The 20,360-nt window shown below is 41.6% G+C and overlaps 1 protein-coding gene across 1 annotated transcript in view; it reads left to right on the top strand.

Annotated features, from left to right (window-relative positions):
* The window catches only part of TECRL (trans-2,3-enoyl-CoA reductase like), a 96,415-nt gene that overhangs the window by 47,962 nt on the left and 28,093 nt on the right, over positions 1–20,360 (top strand). The window contains exon 7 of the mRNA XM_070728910.1: positions 19,867–19,939. Within this exon, the coding sequence (XP_070585011.1) occupies positions 19,867–19,939 (73 nt within the window). The remainder of the gene's footprint in view (positions 1–19,866; positions 19,940–20,360) is intronic.

Raw genomic sequence — 20,360 nt, 5'->3', positions numbered from 1 at the left:
CCGAGGAGGCAAAATTAAGTGAGTTTAAAACCAAAAGGTTAGAATTGTCTTTTATTAAGGGTTGTCTATTGTGGGGTGATAGAGTAATCATTCCTGAAAGCTTGAAGACCAAAGTACTCACTATGTTACATGTAGGCCATCCTGGTATTGTCAGAATGAAGAGTTTAGCCCGGGGGCACTTGTGGTGGCCAGGTCTGGATGCAGACATTGAACAGTGGATAGCCAAGTGTGACCCATGCCAGGAGTCACGGCCTAATCCCCCCAAAACAGCTCCAGTAGAGTGGGGAAAGCCTGCTGGACCTTGGTCCAGGATACACATTGATTTCGCAGGCCCAATAGGGTCTCAGTATTTTCTGATTGTGGTAGATGCTTTCTCCAAATGGGTTGAGATAATTGCAATGAGTAATATAACCACTTGTGCTACAATAAGGGTTTTGCACCATTTGTTTGCCACTCATGGCTGTCCTGACATCTTAGTGTCAGACAATGGGCCCCAATTGACAGCCAGGCAATTTGAAATATTCCTCAGTAACTTGGGGGTCAGACACACACTCACATCACCTTACTCGCCATGGGTTAATGGTTTGGCGGAACGGTACGTAAGGGTGGCCAAAGAAGCATTGCGCAGAGAAGGCCCTGGAGAAATTCAGCAACATTTGGACCAATTCTTGTTAGTACAGCATATTACACCCAATTCCCATACACACAAGAGTCCTGCAGAAATTCTAATGGGTAGAAAACTCAGATCACCTCTGGACAGGTTGCACCCACGATATTGTAATAATAAATGTCTTGATTATATGTCTGTAAATCCTGAAAGAAATTTGTACCTGGGACAAAATGTTTTTGCTAAAAATTTTGATGGGGGGTTGAACTGGATTAAGGGAAAGATTGTGCAGCAAACTGCTCCCAAAACATATTATGTACAATTAGAAGATGGCCGCATGTGGAAGCGGCACATTGATCACTTGAGAGGACGCATTGAATCCTCCCAGGGACAAACCGCTAACGAAAACTCTTCCCCCCTATCAGACTTTTACTCACAACCCGATTTACTGGAATTACAAATGGACTTACCGAGCCAGGAATGGTCCTCCAGCGACGCCGAGCCATCTTCGTCCTCAGAGGTCGGTGTTGTGCCTGCCCACTCAACTCAGCAGGCCGGAGCTCAAACCCGGCCCCAGCCGCACTGGGGAGGTACAGGCGAACCGACCTCCACCGTTGAAAGCGAGGACTTAACTGATCTGCGCAGGTCGGAGAGAGACTCACGTAGAGTGAGCAGATTGGAGGACTATATCACATGGTTAACTGATTGACATATTCTGAACTAAGGAGGGAGGGGTGTTAAATCCTATGTAAATAGTTAAAGCCTTGTACAAAGCTGTCTCCGGGCAGAAAATGTAAATAACAAGAGGTCACGTCTGATTGGTTCAGACGCATGACAGTTCCTTTTGGCGCGAGCCGCAAAAGTATAAATAGAGCGGCTTTTCTCATTGACAGCAGACGCGTTCCCTGCTGAGTGTCACTTCCAAAAAGAGCTAAATAAAGGGACCGTCTTTTGAACCTGCCTGTCTCGAGTATTTTTCACTAACCTATCACCTTCAGTGATTCATTTAACAAGTAAGGCAAGGAAAGTCATAAATTGGGACAAAATACACTTAACAAATATCTCAATAACAGAAATTTTGTCCTCAATTGTGGTCGTAAGTTGAGGACTACCTGTATCTGTGTGTGTTTTATATATTTAAAATCATGGATATCTGGACGGATAGGCAGGCAGGCAGACAGATTTCTCTCTCTGTGTGTGTGTGTTTGTGTGTAAATATGTATATATTCCTTTAGAAATGGAACTCTACCTATTAGGCAATTTCAGAGAAAAGATCACTATAGAAGACAGGTATATAACTTTACACATGTTAACAGCAGCCAGAATTGTATATGTCCCAAACTGGAAAACCCCATCAATATTAAAACTTGTTAACAAAGTATTAGAATGTGCAGAAATTACTAAAATGACATTGGAATTACAAGATAAAGATGAAATGGAATTTTATAAAACCTGGGACAAATGGTATAATTAGCTCAATCAAAAAAAAATGCCAAAACTGCGATAACTATACAATACAGTATAAAGTAATACAGCAATGTTTGCTTATCTTTCCATACGGTCTGAAAGAAAGAGCGGATGCATGTAATTTTACATGCTTTTCACCTTATATTTTAAAATGAAAAAATGAATCATTAGTAAATTGATATGAATAAATGAATGAAAATAAAGATTAATTGAAGACAGTACAAATATATTACTTTAATAAAAGTAAATAAGTTAAGGGTCAATTGGATGGTTGACGTGTATGTTGAGTGTTTTCTATACTAATATATAACATATATAGCACTAGCATTATATATACAATATATATATATATATATATATATATATATATATATATATATATATATATATATATATATATATATGATGTTGATGTTATATTTATCTATGTGTTTGTTGGTTTTATTGTTTTGTTTATTTGTCTTTTTTATATATTGTTCTGTCTGGTCAGATCAATTATTAGGAATAAAGACCCACTCACACTTTGGTTCAGAAGTAATAGGGAAAGTCTCTTTATAACACAAAATTCTGCAATACAAGGGTTAACTTCAGGAATGCGATGTTGGCCACATTTCTATCATTAGCCAGAGATAATTGGAATCCAGGATTGCAGCCAGAGTAGAGTCATAAATCTCTGCTACTGATGTCTCTGTCAGGCCAAAAGCCATCATGTGGAGTTAGAGACTTTGGCCTGCCACAGTAGATTAGTCCTTGTGATGAACTTGTGGGTGTGGGGATGGGGGATGAACCTTGATCTGGCTGGAGAACTGGTAGGAAGTTAGTATCAGGATTGTCAACTGCGTGACCAACATGGCTCTGTTAATAAATCAAACCTCGGATAAGAGAATTAGCCTGGAATCTGATTTATTTCCCAAATGCTATTTGGGGTGTTGACATTTTATCCCAATACTCTTTTTTCCTTGGGGACCTGAGCTCCCATCTCTCTCCTCCCAGCCATGGACAGAAGAAAACTCAGGAGAAATGGAAGAGAAAGGGTTAACCAAAAAGCCTGAGGTGGAAGGGCTTGGACTCATACAATACTCTAATTGGGGGTTCTGCAGCCTATGGTGGTTCTTCAGTCCCTAACTCTTCCTTACTCTCACTCTCAGACTCAGATGGCACTGGCCATCTGAACACTGGCCTGCGATGCCACTATTCCTTCGTCTCCTGGTCCTCAAAATCCATGATCAGCTGAACTGGACATGGACCACTACAACATATATATAATTAATAAAGATCATTTTTTAAAAAAGGAAGGTGTTGGAGACAGTTTTGGTAAATATTCCCTTTTCTTATCATCACTTAAATGTGAGCACTTTTGTCCTACTTGAGGAGAGTGTGTGATGAAGTGATGAGCTGATGATGTAAGATACAAGAATGTAGACCAAATGAACTGGATGGCTAAAATACGTATCCAGGAGAAGTCCAAAGATTCTCTCCTTAATGTTCTCTAAAATAGTAATTCTATGCATTATTTATTCTCTAACTGTTCTTCCTGAGATTCACTGTATTTCACTTCATTATTACAGTGACCGTTATTTCAGATTTGGAAACAATATAAAGACAGTGAAAAAGAAAAAGTTTGCAGGAGCAAACTTTCTGATATTTTTCTGACATAGTAAACTGACTCAGCCAGCTGCAATTATTGTTGTTCTTGTTAGTTGTGAACTTCTGTCCGACCCATTGTGATTCTACGGACAATGTTCCTCCAGACCTTCCTGTTCTCTACCATCCTCTGGAGTCCATTTAAGCTCAAGCCTACCAGCCACTTCATTCTCTGTTGTCCCATTCTTCTTTTGCTATCTTTCCAAGCATTGGGCTCTTCTCCAGTGAGTCCTTCCTACTCATTAGGTGGCCACAGTATTTGAATTTCATCTTCAGGATCTGGCTTTCTAAAGAGAAGTCAGGGTTGATCTCCTTTGGGACTGACCAGTTTGATCGCCTTGCAATCCAAGGCACTGACAGGAGTAATCTCCATCACCACACCATAGTTCAAAGGCCTCAATTTTTTGGTGCCCAGCCTTCCTTATTGTTGTGTCTGGAGATCTATATTTATTTATTTGTTTGTTTGTTTGTTTGTTTAGTCACATACATATTGGAGGTATATAAAGATATAATATTTATATACGTGATACTAGTAAAAGAGAAACATTAGGACAGGGGACGGAAGGCACTCTGGTGTGCTTATGTATGCCTCTTACTGACCTTTTAGAAATCGGGAGAGGTCAACAATGGATAATCTAAGGGTAAAGTTTTGGGGGTTAGGTGATGATACTACAGAGTCAGCTAGTGAATTCCATGCATCAGCTACTCAGTTACTAAAGTCATATTTTCTTCAGTTGTGTTTAGCCAACCATAAGAACACACAAGCACACAACAGATGCAAACTTAAAGTAAACCGCTCTTTTTTTAAAAAATTTTTATTTATTAATAGAGTTGAAAGGGACCGTTAGGTCATCGGGTTGGACTCGATGACCTAACGGTCCCTTTCAACTCTATTAATAAATAAAAAAATTAAAAAGAGCGATTTACTTTAAGTTTGCATCTGTTGTGTGCTTGTGTGTTCTTATGGTTGAAGCTGAAGTAATTGTTGACAGGAGGAACATTGTAGTAGTTTATTTTATGGGCTATGCTTAGATCATGTTTAAGATGACGTAGTTCTAAACTTTCTAAACCTAGGATTGTAAGTCTAGTTGTATAGGATATTCTGTTGAGTGTGGAGGAGTGGAGGGCTCTTCTAGTAAAGTATCTCTGGACATATCTCTCTGAAATGTGGTGTGGGTTCCAGACATATGAGCAGGGCCGCCATCAGGAATTTTGGGGCCCCATACAGCCTAAGTGTCTGCCCCCCCCCCCGGCCATTTTAAAACTACTGCCCCCCAAATCCTGTGCCATGCCACCATGGCCACACACCCTGGGCAAGCCCTCCCCCAGCCCTCTGAGGTCAAACACAGCCCTGATGTGGCCCTCAATGAAATTGAGTTTGACACCCCTGGCCTAGAGGCTAAATCCTATGAACAAGGGCTAAGAGAACAAGTATGTTTAGCTCAATAAATAGAAAACTGAGGGGGAATATAATAGTAGTTTCCCAATCCTTAAAGGGCTGCCACAGAGCAGATGGCATCTATTTATTCTCCATGCCACCTGAAGGTAGTACAAGAAGCAATGGGCCTCACCAAGAAGAAATGCAATCTGGAAATAAGGAAAAACTTGGGACTGGGCAGCATAGAAATAATAGATAGATAGATAGATAGATAGATAGATAGATAGATAGATAGATAGATAGATAGATAGATAGATAGATAGATAGATAGACAGACAGACAGACAGACAGACAGACAGACAGACAGACAGACAAACAAACAAACAAATAAATCCCTACTTTTTTATTAAAATAAATTAATAGAAACATAGAAACATAGAAGACTGACGGCAGAAAAAGACCTCATGGTCCATCTAGTCTGCCGTTATACTATTTCCTGTATTTTATCTTAGGATGGATATATGTTTATCCCCGGCAGGTTTAAATTCAGTTACTGTGGATTTACCAACCACGTCTGCTGGAAGTTTGTTCCAAGGATCTACTACTCTTTCAGTGAAATAATGTTTTCTCACGTTGCTTTTGATCTTTCCCCCAACTAACTTCAGATTGTGTCCCCTTGTTCTTGTGTTCACTTTCCTATTAAAAACACTTCCCTCCTGGACCTTATTTAACCCTTTAACATATTTAAATGTTTCGATCATGTCCCCCCTTTTCCTTCTGTCCTCCAGACTATACAGATTGAGTTCATGAAGTCTTTCCTGATACATTTTATGCTTAAGACCTTCCACCATTCTTGTAGCCTGTCTTTGGACCCGTTCAATTTTGTCAATAATAATTTAAAAAAACAAAAATCCATTACTATTAAAACTAAAACAACCAGCAAAACTATTAATAAAAACAGGTGAGGGCTGGGTTTTTTTCTCTGTTATTATTTAAGTGCTTTTACCATATACTTTAAATCAAGAGTCACTTCTCTCGCTGTTTCTCTCTCTTTTCTGTCATTCTCTGCCTCAATCATTTTCTCATTTCTCTTTTTTTCTCCCCTTTTTTCTATCATTTCTCTCTCTCTCTTCCTTCCACTCTTCTCTCTCTCTTTTTCTTCCTCTCTTTCACTCTCTTCCTCTCTCATCTCTTTCTTTCTTTCTCTTTCTCTCTCTTGCTTTCTTTCTCTTTCTCTCACTCTCTTCCTCTCTCATCTCTTTCTTTCTTTATTTTGCTTTCTTCCTCTCTCTCACTCTCTTCCTTCCTCTGTCATCTCTCTCTCTTTCTCTCTCTCTCTCTCTTGCTCTCTCTTGCTTTCTTCCTCTCTCTCTCTCTCTCTCTTTCTCTCTCTCTCTTTCTCTATCTTGCTTTCTTCCCCCCTCTCTTTCTCCCTCTTTCTCTTTCTCTCTCTATCTTGCTTTCTTCCTCTCTCTCACTCTCTTCCTTCCTCTCTCATCTCTCTCTTTCTTTCTTTCTTTCTCTCTCTCTCTTTCTCTATCTTGCTTTCTTCCTCTCTCTCTATCTTGCTTTCTTCCTCCCCTCACTCTCTTCCTTCCTCTCTCATCTCTCTCTCTCTCTCTTTCTTTCTTTCTTTCTCTCTTTCTCTATCTTGATTTCTTCCTCTCTCACACTCTCTTCCTTCCTCTCTCATCTCTCTCTCTCTTTCTTTCTCTCTCTCTTTCTCTATCTTGCTTTCTTCCTCTCTCTCACTCTCTTCCTTCCTCTCTCATCTCTTTCTTTCTCTCTCTCTCTCTCTCTCTCTTGCTTTCTTCCTCTCTCTCTCTCTCTTTCTCTCTCTCTGTCTCTTTCTCTATCTTGCTTTCTTCCCCCCTCTCTTTCTCTTTCTCTTTCTCTCTCTTTCTCTTTCTCTCTCTCTCTATCTTGCTTTCTTCCTCTCTCTCACTCTCTTCCTTCCTCTCTCATCTCTCTCTCTCTTTCTTTCTTTCTTTCTTTCTCTCGCTCTCTCTTTCTCTATCTTGCTTTCTTCCTCTCTCTCTATCTTGCTTTCTTCCTCCCTCTCACTCTCTTCCTTCCTCTCTCATCTCTCTCTCTCTTTCTTTCTTTCTTTCTCTCTCTCTTTCTCTCTCTTGCTTTCTTCCTCTCTCTCACTCTCTTCCTTCCTCTCTCATCTCTTTCTTTCTCTTTCTCTCTCTATCTTGCTTTCTTCCTCTCTCTCTCTCTCTTTCTCTCTCTTTCTCTCTCTTGCTTTCTTCCCCCCTCTCTCTCTTTCTCTCTCTTTCTCTTTCTCTCTCTCTCTATCTTGCTTTCTTCCTCTCTCTCACTCTCTTCCTTCCTCTCTCATCTCTCTCTTTCTTTCTTTCTTTCTCTCTCTCTCTCTTTCTCTATCTTGCTTTCTTCCTCTCTCTCTATCTTGCTTTCTTCCTCCCTCTCCCTCTCTTCCTTCCTCTCTCATCTCTCTCTTTCTTTCTTTCTTTCTTTCTCTCTTTCTCTATCTTGATTTCTTCCTCTCTCTCACTCTCTTCCTTCCTCTCTCATCTCTCTCTCTCTCTTTCTTTCTATCTCTCTTTCTCTATCTTGCTTTCTTCCTCTCTCTCACTCTTCCTTCCTCTCTCATCTCTCTCTCTTTTCTTTCTCTCTCTTTCTCTATCTCTCCCCCTCTTTCTCTCTCTTTTTCTCACTTTCCCTCTCTTGTTTTCTTTCTCTCTCTCTCTTGCTTTCTCTCTCACACTCTTTCTCTCTCTCGTTCTCTTTCTCTTGCTATCTCTTTCTCTCCCCCTATTTTTTTCTCTCTCTCTCTCTCACTTTCTCTCTATCTTGTTCTGTCGTCGCTCTCACTCTCTCGTTCTCCGGAGGCTGGCGAAAGTGATTTTCAATGTCGGGCGCGCGGGCTGACGCGCGCTCTCCCCATCCCCCTGCTGCCAGCCCGCCCAGAACATTCAAAGTAAGAAAAACCTTCGCTCTTACTTTGAATGTTCCGGGTGGGCTGCATGGGGATGGGGAGAGCGTGAGTCGGCCCGCACACCCGACCTTGAAAATCGCCTTCGCCGGCTGGCGGCCCCCACTGTGAGAATGCCTGCCCCGCCTCTCTTGCAGCGGAGAAGAAAGAGAGGCGGAGCGGGTGGGTGGGGGCAGCGGCGAGTAGCCAGGGGGCGCAAGGGGGCTAGAGGCGTGGGGGGCGGGGGTGGCCGCGGCTTCGTGCGCACCCTTGGAAAAGGGTGCGCGGGGGGGCTTTGGGGGGATGCTGGCGCACTTGTGCGAAGCCTATAACTTGCGCTTGTGTTAAATTTTGTTTCTTTCCTAAGCAGCCTTCTGTGTAAAAAAATCCATTTGGGAACAACTCGTTTCCAAATGGATTTTTTTACACAGAAGGCTGCTTAGGAAAGAAACAAAATTTAACACAAGCGCAACTAACACAAGCGCAACTAACACAAGCGCAACTAACTAGCATCACCACCACCCCGAAGGGGCTCCTACCTTCGCCGCATCCGGGACTGGGAGGACCGCGCTGCCAAAGGCTCCGTCGGGGCTTCAAGTCCTGCCTCGCGAGGGCCAGAGGGCACGCCTTTTTTGTTGGTGAGGCAGGCGGCCGGCAAGAGAGGGCCGGTACTGCACATGTGCGAGGAGCTGCTCACTGGGCACAAATTACTGCAGGCGCCAGGAGGCCAGCAGGCAAAACTGGGGCCCCCTCATTTTTAAATTTGGCTGGGCCCCTGACGCCACTCCCAGTAGTACCACCCTATCGGCGGCCCTGCATATGAGCTGTATTCAAGGATTGATCTGGCAAATATTTTGTATGCTCTGGTTAGTAGTGTGAGATTACCAGAGCAGAAGCTATGTAGGATTAGGTTAACAACTCTTGTAGCCTTTTTGGCGATGTTGTTGCAGTGAGCTTTGGCACTTAGGTCATTTGATATGAGTATTCCACGGTCTTTAACAGAGTGAAGGTTGTCTTGTATTTGGTGTTCAGATTCTTTTTGCCAATGTGTAGGACAGAGCATTTTTTGGTTGAGATTTGGAGTTGCCAGATGTTTGACCATTCAGACACAATGTCAAGGTCTTTGTGGAGAGTAGCTGTGTTATCGGTGGTGTTGAAAAGTTTAATATCATTGGCGAAGAGAACACAGTTGCTTGCAAGGTCATTTATATAGAGTATGAAGAGCCTTAGTCCAAGTATGCTGCCTTGGAGTACGCTGCTCTTAACTGGAACAGGATTAGATATGGCACTTCCTATTTTGACAACTTGTTGTCTTGTTGATAGGTTTATCCAACTATGGAGGGATCCTAAGATTCCATAGGATTTCAGTTTTAGCAGTAGTTTTTCATGAACCACTGAGTCGAAGGCTTTACAGAAGTCAATATAAATTGCATTTATAGATTTGCCCTGATTGAGATGTGTAGTCTACATGTTTTTGCAGTGAAGGAGTTGTAGGTTGCATCCAGCTCAGTGGATGAAACTTGGGAAAACTACATGACTCAGTTCTGCTGTTTCCTGGAAGCTAATGATTTACAGACACTATCCAACAACAGAAAGAGAGCAATGTTTCTGAGCCATTGTGTGGCTAAAGTTTACAAGATTGCTGTCATTTTAGCTAAACCTGATGCTGTCGATGTAGTATCATGGGACACATTAAAACAACAGTTCCAAAAGCATTATGATCTGGCACCTTCCAAGGGGGTCAGCCAATATGAATTTGGGGAAAGAGTACAAGACTGAATCAATGAATACGAAACAGCACTAAGGCAGGCAATGACTCACTGCCAGTTTCACAATTTAGACAATGAGCTGCTGGGCTAGCTCTTTTGGGGAGTATGAGACATTAGTTTGCAGAAGAGGCTCCTGTCTAAAGCCGACCTGGAGGAGGCCTGGGCCAATGAGAGTTTGAATAGGGCTGCCGAAACACTCCACCAGAAAGGAATGCCAGTCCCTAATACACCAATTTCAGAAGTTCATGAAACCGATTGTAATGTGGAGCTACCAGAACACGGAGAACAAGAGGGAGAGGTATTCAAGACAGAGAAGACAAATTATGCAAGAAGGCTGGGATCAGCAGTATGTTACAGTAGTGGGGGTTGGCACCCCTGAGCAGTTTGTCAATTTTGTGACACAGTGTGCCAGAGGTGAGGGAATTTCGGCCACATTGTGTATTTATCAGGGCACTGTGTATCCCTCCCAGAGGCGCAAGGCTAAACTATTACCCAAGTGACACAAGGCGAGAAGAGAGGGGCTCAACCCGACATGCTAGCAGTTTCACTCCAGGACCAGGGGTAAATTACATCAGGGTGAACCAAATAAGTGAGCAGAACAGTTCCAAAATCCACATAAATATGCTTGTGGAAGGCTTTCTTTGTGATATGTAGTTTGATATGGGCTCATCGATAAACAGAGTACTTTGGGATTGGGCGGCATACAAATTTAATTACTAATAAAATTTAATTTACTTAATAAAATAAATAATAAACCATCATGTCCTGGGCAAATGTGAAGTGAACCATGCCTAACTTTGCAACTAAGAGCAACTAAGAGCTCATCCAGTGTGAATCTCCAACTGCCAACGAAACCGAATTGCAGTTTTGGGGATCAGAGAGGTAACCGTGAAGTAAGCTGACCAAGAAGCAAGGCTGCCACTGACAATCGCACATGACCACATTCCTAGCCTCATGAGTCTCAATTGGTTCAGAACACTAAGAATGAAGGGAAGCCAAGATGAGCAAGTGATTAACACAATGGATGCTGAGAGCTGCAATGACCTGCGGCATGAATTCCAGGACGTATTTGACCAGAAGCTGGTGGCCCAAAACCCTATATAATAGGCCTTGCAGATGGGAGAAAATGGTGGTGCCATGTGGACCAATTATGAGGCCACCAACAACCAACTCCACTGACTGGAAAACAGGTTCAAGTCCTAACAGTATTTTCAGTTCATTTTTAGACCCGGCTCTCACTATTTTTAGTTCATGAGAGCCAGGTCAATCCAGAGATGCTACCCAATGACAGCAACCAGACCATTCCAGTAGAATCAGGAGCCTCGACCGAGCCATTTCAGCAAATTCCACAGAGAGAGCCAGAGAGAGAAAACACATCCTCTCCACCTATCGCTGATGATCCAATTGAACTGAAGGGAGTTGTAGCATCCTGTATATCTAAGTGATTATATGTGAGAGCTGAGCCAAGCAATGTTCCCTCTAATTTTTTTTCAGTGTGGGCAGAAAAGTATAGTGTCTGAGCGGCAGTCCTTTTGGGACTGGGCAGCATAGAAGTATAAATAGATAGATAGATAGATAGATAGATAGATAGATAGATAGATAGATAGATAGATAGATAGATAGATAGATAGATAGATGATTGATTGATAGATAGATAGAAAAAAATTCCCTTCTTTTTTATGAAAAGAAATTTAAAATAAAACAAAACCAACATCTATTACTATTAATACTAAAACAACCAGCAAAACCAAAACCACAACCATAGTTCCCTCTAAGCTGAGCAGTGAGCAATTGCTCACTTAAAAATCATCATCAACTCAGAGTTTTCCAAACCTGCCCAGAAGCCGAGAGGGAAAGAGTGAAAGGGAAGGAGAGAGAGAGGAAGAGAGAGAAACAGATAGAAAAAAGAGAGGAAGGAAAAGAGAAAGAAAAAGAATGGGAGTAAGGAAGAGAGAAAGAAAATCACAATCTAGTTTGAAACTAGCTCAACTATTTAAGTGGCATTTTGATATTGATAGAGTTGCCTTATTATGAGCTCACTGTTATAGACACACAGTACAGTATTTTATTTTGAAATTCTCTGAGGCAAAACAGGGTGGGTTTTTTATTTATTTATTTATTTGTTTGTTTGTTTGTTTCTTTGTTTATTTATTTATTATTTCTGTGCCGCCCAGTCCTGAAGGGACTGCCGCTCAGACACTATACTTTTCCGCCCACCCCCCAAAAAAATTAGAGGGAACACTGACCACAACTATTAATAAATCCATGCTTTAAAATCTTCATTTCTTAAATATTTATCATAGTATTGTAGTAATCCAGTAATACTATGAAAATCTACCTGAACAATTAATATATTTCCATAAATTATACTTTTCTATAATTTCATTCAATATTTCCAAGCTCAATTAATTTTCAGGCACTTAGCATTTACTATTATTAACTTTCATCAATCTTCTACATTTTCAAGTATATTTTAAATTCATAATGCAAACTCATAAAACCATACAGTACATTTCATAAACCCCTTATTTATCATATGTATCTTCCATTAATTTTACCTATGTAATTCTATATAGTTCTAAAATTCTAATCCAATTTTTTAAATTAATACATCCTAATATTAAACAACATCTAAATATATATTTTATCAATATTCCATAGTCAATCCATATTTAATAATCAATCATCCCTCCTCAAATTTCTACCACTGTTCTCATTTCTGGGTACCTCTCCTGTTTCTCCCCTTTCTGTCTCATTTGTTTCTCATTTCTCCCTCCCTTTTTCTCTCATTCCTCCCCCCCCTCACTTCTCCTCTTTTTCCATCCCTGTCTCCTGCCCTCTTGTGTGTGTGTGTGTGTGAGAGAGAGAGAGAGAGAGAAAGAGAGAGAGAACTCTTGAACCATTTCCAAAAACTGGTGAGGGCTGGGGATTTTTTTCTCTGTTATTATTTGGGTGCTTTTTACCATATGCTTTAAATCAAGAGTCACTTCTCACTCTGTTTCTCTCTCTTTCCTCTCATTCTCTGCCTCAATCATTTTCTCATTTCTCTTTTTTCCTCCCCTTTTTTCTATCATTCCTCTCTTTCTCTTCCTTCCTCCCTTCTCTCTCTCTCTCTTGCTTTCTTTCTCTCACACACACACTCTCTCTCTCTTTCTCTTGGCCCTCTTTCTCTCTCTCTCTCTCTTTCTCACTTTCTCTCTCCCTCTCTCTTTCTATCTCACTCTGTCTGTCTCTCTCTCTCTTTCTCTCTCTCAACAAAACAGCTATGAGAGTGTTTTCTCTGAGCGCTTCGGAAATGCCTGCCCCGCCTCTCCTGCAGCCCTCTCGCTGACAGCCCAGGACGAAAGCACTCCCAGCGAAGGGGCTGTGGGGGGGCGGGCGTTCCCAAAGCGCTCTCACAGCTTCTTCGCTGGGAGGAGGAGGAGAAGCTGCAGCTGCCACTGCCGCTGCAGCACTGCTGTGGGAGGAGCCACGCCCTAAGGCAGGAGGCAGAGGAGGAGAAAGCTGGAAAGAGGGCAGATCAGGCAGGCAGGTGACAGCAGCAAGAGGCCAGAGGCGCAAGCGGGCCGGAGGCACCTGGGGCGGGGGCATCCGGGGTTCCCTTTCCTTCTCCCACCGCCTATGTCTACTGCCGGCGACAGCCACCGGTGGTAGACATAGGCAGTAGGAGAAGGAAAGGGAGCCGCAGCCATCCCCCGACCCCACCCACCATGGATGGGCCAGTGCCAAGACTCCCAGTTGTGGCCTCCCTGCCGTCCCCCCCCCTGGCGGGCTGATAGGGGGATGGGGAGCGCACGTGCATGCCTGACATTTAAAAGAAGAAAAAACTTTTGTCGCGCCCCGCCCCCAATTCCAACGCCCAGCTCTGTTGCATGGCTTGGAAAAGGGTGCACGGGGGGGAGGTTTCGGGCATGCGGCCATGTGGCTGCGCACCTTAGAGGGAACACTGTAGCCAAGGGGGAGGGATCAGTGATAGGATCAGTGATGGTCCCCACTGAGTACAAATGGAATCAGCGATCCGTTAGGATTTTTTTTTATGACTTTCGGATGCCAGCCCATCCCTGAGTCTACGGAGAGGGGCGGGATACAAATCTAATAAATAATAATAGATAATAGATTTTGGTTTGGATGCATGCGCACACAAGTTGGGTGCCTGTGCGCCTGCACCGGCTTGGGATCCCATACTAGTAGGTAAAAGTAAGTGGAGCCCTTTGCTGGGAGGGATGTTGTGTCTTGAGATCTACATATGCAGTATCTATGTAGTATATATTTAGAGTGATGATTTTTTATATAATAATTGATTTATAGGTAGAAATTAACAACCAAAATAATTAATCCAGAGGCCGATTGTATTTGCCAGCATTTAAATGAATGGAAAGGAGTGCTAGAATGAATTTCTATAATTATTAACACACAAATATATATTTTCCCTCCTTCCGCAATGTTATTTTATATTCACTGTTACTTGTAAGTGTGTTTTTCTTTTTGTTGTATTGTTTGGTTTGGTTTGATTTGATTTGATTTGATTTTGTATTTTTGGTTGTTTATAAATATGTTTGCTTATGTTTTGTTAAACCCACCTCTGCCACCAGGCATGGGGGAACTGAGACATCTCCCCTGGGCCTACACAGTTTATGCATGGTATGTTTCTGTGTATGTTTTTTTTTAATAAGGGAGTTTTAGTGACTTTTTAATTATTAGATTTGTTATGTATTGTACTATTACTGTTGTGAGCCGCCCCGAGTCTACGGAGAGGGGCGGGATACAAATCTAATTAATAATAATAATAATAATAATAATTATTATTATTATTATTATTATTATTATTATGTTTTTAAAGGATTTCAATAAAAAACATTTTTAATGGGGAAAAAAGAGATCTACATATTAGCTGGGAAGTTTCAAGTTTGCTCTTTGGAATACAGTAGAACCTCGACTTACGAATTTAATTGGTGCGGGAAGGAGGCTCGTAAGTCGAAAAGCTCGTATGACGAAACATTGTTTCCCATAGGAATCAATGGAAAAGCGATTAATGCGTGCAAGCCCAAAAATAAGAAACCGGCCGCCACCACCGAAGGAGGCTTGAGCCTCCCGATCCTCCCCGCACCTTTGCCATGCATGTCAGGAGAGAGAGGGAACGAGGGAGAGAGAAGCAGACGGGCAGCAGCCGCAGCGGAGGCCAAGTCTCGCTCCAGGCTGTGCCCCCTCTGAGCGCTCACCGCCTGTCCCTGTCAGCGGCCCAGCCACCTTCACCCGCCCGGACAACCGCCAGAGAGGCTCCTCTGGAGGGGCGCACGGGGAAGGGCTTGAGCCGCCGCCTTCTCTTTTCCCCATGGGAGCGCCGCACCTCTTGTCTGCCCGGCCTGAGAGGCACGAAACCGGTGCTCGTGCCGGGCGGCCCGCCTGGAACGCCAGCAATGCCGCCGAGCCGATTGCCGAGTGGGGGTGGGGCGCGGAAGGAGGCGAAGGCGAGGAGAGCGCTGCTAACTGCAAGAATCTTGTAGAAGTTTGCCCGGGGGCGCTGCCCACATCTCAGAAGGGAAGAGGCGTAGGGAAAAAGCGGGGCGAAAAGTCTTGAAAACACCGCCAAAGCCGGCATCCCAAACCGTACACGAGGGAACTCTTAGGAAGAAGGATGAGTCAGAGGCAGGTCTTGCCGGGCCGATTGCCGAGTGGGGGCGGGGCGCGGAAGGAGGCGAAGGTGCCACCGCACCGGCCCCCATCCCGGATGGAGCGGGCTTTGGCGGTGTTTTCAGGACTTTTCACCCCACTTTTTCCCTACGCCTCTTCCCTTCTGAGATGTGGGCAGCGCCCCCAGGCAAACTTCTACAAGATTCTTGCAGTTAGCAGCGCTCTCCTCGCCTTCGCCTCCTTCCGCGCCCCGCCCCCGCTCAGCAATCGGCCCGGTGGCATTGCTGGCGTTCCAGGCGGGCCGCCCGGCATGAGCACCGGTTTCGTGCCTCTCAGGCCGGGCAGACAAGAGGTGCGGCGCTCCCACGGGGAAAGGAGAAGGCGGCGGCTCAAGCCCTTCCCCGTGCGCCCCTCTGGAGGAGCCCCTCTGGTGGTTGTCTGGGCGGGTGAAGGTGGCTGGGCCGCTGACAGGGACAGGCAGTGATCGCTCGTATCCCGAATTTGGGCTCGTAAGTAGAACAAAAATATCTCTCCCCTCCTAGCTCGCATCTCGAAATGCTCGTATATAGAGCAGCTCGTATGTCGAGGTTCTACTGTACCCCTGTCTATTCCATATGGGAACTTAACACTTATGGTCCAACTTTCATAGCCATACATTTCAAGCCATCTTTTGCACTCTCCTTCACATGCATCAAGAAGCTCTTTAATTCCTCTTCACTTTCTGCCACTAGAGTGGTATCATCTGCATATTTGAGGTTGATATTTCTCCCAGAAATTTTAATTCCATCATCCTGATGTGTTCTACATGTAAGTTAAATAGGCAGGGCTGTTGCCTATTTAACTTACATGTAGGATGAAGGTATACAGCCTTGCCAGACACCTTTCCCAATTTTAAATCAGTGGTTCTGTGTCCAATTCTCACTATTGCTTCTTGGTTTCTCAAGAGACAAATAAGATGGTCTGGTATTTCCATCTGTTTAAGAACTTGCTAGAATTTGCGTGATTCACATAATCAAAGGCATAGTCAATGAAGCAGAATTAGATGCTCTTCCTGATATTTTTCTGACTTATGCATAGTAAACTGACTCAGTCAACTGCAATTGCAGCTGTAAAACTCTAGTGGGGGGGACTTATTTGCCTTAATCATATCATATCAACATATCAGACCCTTTCCAGCAATACTTCCATTATTGTGTTAAATATTTTGTCACAAAAATAGATTCTTATAGTTGAATTTCAAACATTTCAAATATTAAATTCATTCTATTACATCAACATCATTTTAGCCGTTGTCTATCTACTGCAGGATGAAGGTTTCTTCTGCATGTTTCCAACCTATATAATACCGTACCATACCGTACCATACCATAAAATTCTATAATATCCTAAAAATATGATGCTGCTGTCACATGAAAAATAATTATCTGTAAGCTTTGAGTCTTAGGAATTTTGGTAGAGATTATCATCTATTTCCTTTGAAAGATGAGGAATAAAAATCTATATTAACATGAAATTTGGAAAATGAATGTTTTTGATTTTGCAAGACATGAAGCCAGTGAAGACAGGGACCCTATATCAAAAAGTTTTCAGTGGCTGTAGGGGGATATGGAAAAATACTGCCATCATCGATTTTTATTACAGTCACAAGCAACAAATGAAAGCATTATTTTAATACTACTACTACTATTACTACTACTACTACTACTACTACTAATAATAATAATAATAATAATAATAATAATAATAGCAATAGCAATAGCAAATGAGTGAAAGATCTACTAACCATGAACAACATTTTAACTTTCATCCCATCCAGCAGATAACATGGAACCAACCAACTAATCAATTTATAGCACAGCTATATAACTGCAGAACTGGGTTATAAAATGCAACTGGAACACCAAAGTGCAAAATTTTATTTGAAAATAAAATCAAGAAACTACAAGAGGATGCCAGAGTTTGAAGTACTTCAAAGGGGGAAAACTGAAGAATAAGGAGCTGAAAAATAGTTTACAACCTGGAGGAAAAAATAATACTGGAAATCCAAAAAAAATGTGCAACAGCAGCGAAATAGAAAAATATGAAGGATGAATAAAACACTATTGTAAAAATGTCCAGTTCAGAAGAAACCAACGTCTTTTCTACCAATCACTTGATGAAAGTTGAATCCAAATTAGTGTTCACTCCTGTAAAGAAAAAGCTTTGAATTTTTGGAAAGAATGTGGGGAAACCCAGTGGAATAGAACAAAACTGTCTCCTGGTTCAATGATATTGAAAAAACAAGCTACATAAAACAAAATGGAGAATATTGTAATAATAATTTATATGGTTGCAAAACAAGTAAAGAAGATCAAGAACTGGGGCACCCCTGCCTTGGATGAACTGCATGAATACACCTGACCTAAAACACCTGACCAGCCTTCATCACCACCTGGCTACACAATTTGATGAAATGCTTCAAAATGCAACAAGAATGGTTAACAGCTGGTTGAACATACTTGATAATGAAAGATCCAGAAAAGGGCACAGAACCAAGCAACAATTATTTGTCTGCTAACAATGTTCAAAGTTTGCTCAAATATTGGCAAATTCAGTATTCAATCATCTGATGTAAAACAGCTTTTATCTTTTAGAACAAGAAGAAAATTAGTAAAAATCAAGAGGAACAAAAGATCAGCTGCTCATTGACAAAATGGTACTAAAAATGCAAGATGAAGAAAAATGAATTTGAATATGAGATAGATTATTTACAATAAGGCATTTGATTCAGTACCCCATAGCTGGATTAATACCTGTCTATAAAACTATGAAATTAGCAAATATATTTGTTCATTTTAAAAACTAAACATGTAAAAATGGAAAACAGTTCTAACAGCAAATGGGGAGAGCATTGGTGAAGTCAAAATTAGAAGAGGAATCTTCCAAGGGGACTCACTTTTGCCACTACTGTTCAATATTACATTAATTCCAGTGACAATAATCCTACAAAACATAAAACTGAAATACCAAATATCTATCCAACATGGCATGATAAACCATCTACTATATAGGGATGATTTAAAACTGTATGTGAAAAGTCCCAGAACTTGAATCAATACTCAATACAGTTGAACTGTTCAGCAGTGACATCAGAATGAATTTTGGAACCTGAGCCCAGGAACCTGGATTTCACCTATCACCAGTACCACAGGTTGAACTCAATGATTCCAGTGGGCTAGAACGAGGGACCGCATTCAAGCAGCAGGTCTTCGTTTCCCATGAGCGGCCTATTCCCTGGCTCCCACCATACATGCCTCTCCCAATCAAGACCGGTATGCACATTGCAGAATGCTAAGGTCAATGCCTTTGGATTTTTGGGATGGTTGTTTGATATAAATATCTTGCTGCTTTTAAAGGATTAGTTTGATTGCTCAAATAAACATTATTAGGAAAAAAGCCCAATCTTATTAGATTTCCAGATCTTTAATATATCGCTTTAGTACTCTAAGGGCATACTCATATCCCATCATTTAAAGACTTCCCCGGAGAAACCAAGTTACTGAAGTTTTTGTGAGATTGTCCTCAACTATATTGATTTGAAATTGTCTTCTATAAGGGAAGAACCCTATTAAAGATGAGTAGTTTTAACCAATGTACAAAAATGTAAATCCATGTCCCTGCTTCTCCCTCCTTAGTACTGCATTTGAGATGTAGTGCACTACCTGAAATATGGCTCTTAGGATTTTGGATTGCAACCTTTCCAGAGGAATAAAAGAGGAGTAGGGTCCCAACTGAGCACCAAAGAGCAATTGTGCACTAACCTTAGCTGAATATATTTTTAATGTTACTGGAATATGTGCCCTTCTGGAAAAATAAAAAGATTCAATTGCTGCCACTGTTGGGGAGATTGATGTACACTGCATTTAGTGCAGGAGGCAATAACAGTGTATTAAATGGAGGAATATGAGATGTGATAATATCTACATTATTTGATTGCCCCAGATAGATTATATATGTCTGAGTTCTTTACTTAACAGCAACCTTCCCAAATAAGAAGCTCCATTAATTTTAATTTGGGATATAGATACTTTTGAACAGGAAATGGAGCTCTTCTGTAGTTTTTAGTGTTCATTCATAAAGAAGCAATTGGGGGGAGGGGGTTAAAAATGTAACAAAAGATCAGGAACTACAGTATCTGTTCTGTATTCTGGTTTTGGGTTTTTTTTGTTCCTGTGGTGTTCTTTCTGATGATACTTAAAAGAAAGGGTGTTATTCATCATACAAGGCAACTCTCTCTTGAACTTTACCTAGTACATCTTTTAGAGTCATGCAAGTATTTGTGCTCTTTTTTTGTAAAAATAATTTAAATAAATAAAATACCATCAAAATAGTTGGCATGTGTATATTCTATAACAAAAATCTGTATTATAATTTCCTGTATTTTCCTTTATAGGGCTGTGCTTTTTACTGGGGATTTACTTCTTGGTTTGCTTACTACATCAATCACCCACAATATACTCCTCCATGTAAGTAGAACAGAAGAATGTGCTTAAGTAATAGATCTAGATAGCATTCTTTTGGCATTTTCTAATGACTGGAAGTGATTCACTTTTGCATTGGCATTTTTTATAAACATTTGCTGGCAGAGGAACAGTGTTTCATGCTTTCTCTCCATCTGACATTCTAATGTAGGAAAGCAATGTAATTTTTGCTGTGATATAAGGTCATGCTACTGCATAATGTTTTTATGTAGAGACAATAAATATGGTAACATGATTATGGTAACATTTGTATAGGAGAAACATAGTTGATCTCTCTGAACTGATCCAGTCTGTGGTCCACCTTAAGGTGGGATGTGGGCTTCCTATCAGATATTTTATATCTTAATTGGTTTATTCCAAAATGGCATTATTGTATAATAATTATATATTGAAGGAAGTTTATAAT

This window comes from Erythrolamprus reginae, chromosome Z, assembly GCF_031021105.1.
Source record: "Erythrolamprus reginae isolate rEryReg1 chromosome Z, rEryReg1.hap1, whole genome shotgun sequence".
NCBI classification, from domain to species: domain Eukaryota; kingdom Metazoa; phylum Chordata; class Lepidosauria; order Squamata; family Dipsadidae; genus Erythrolamprus; species Erythrolamprus reginae.
This window is presented reverse-complemented; position numbering and strand designations above follow the sequence as displayed.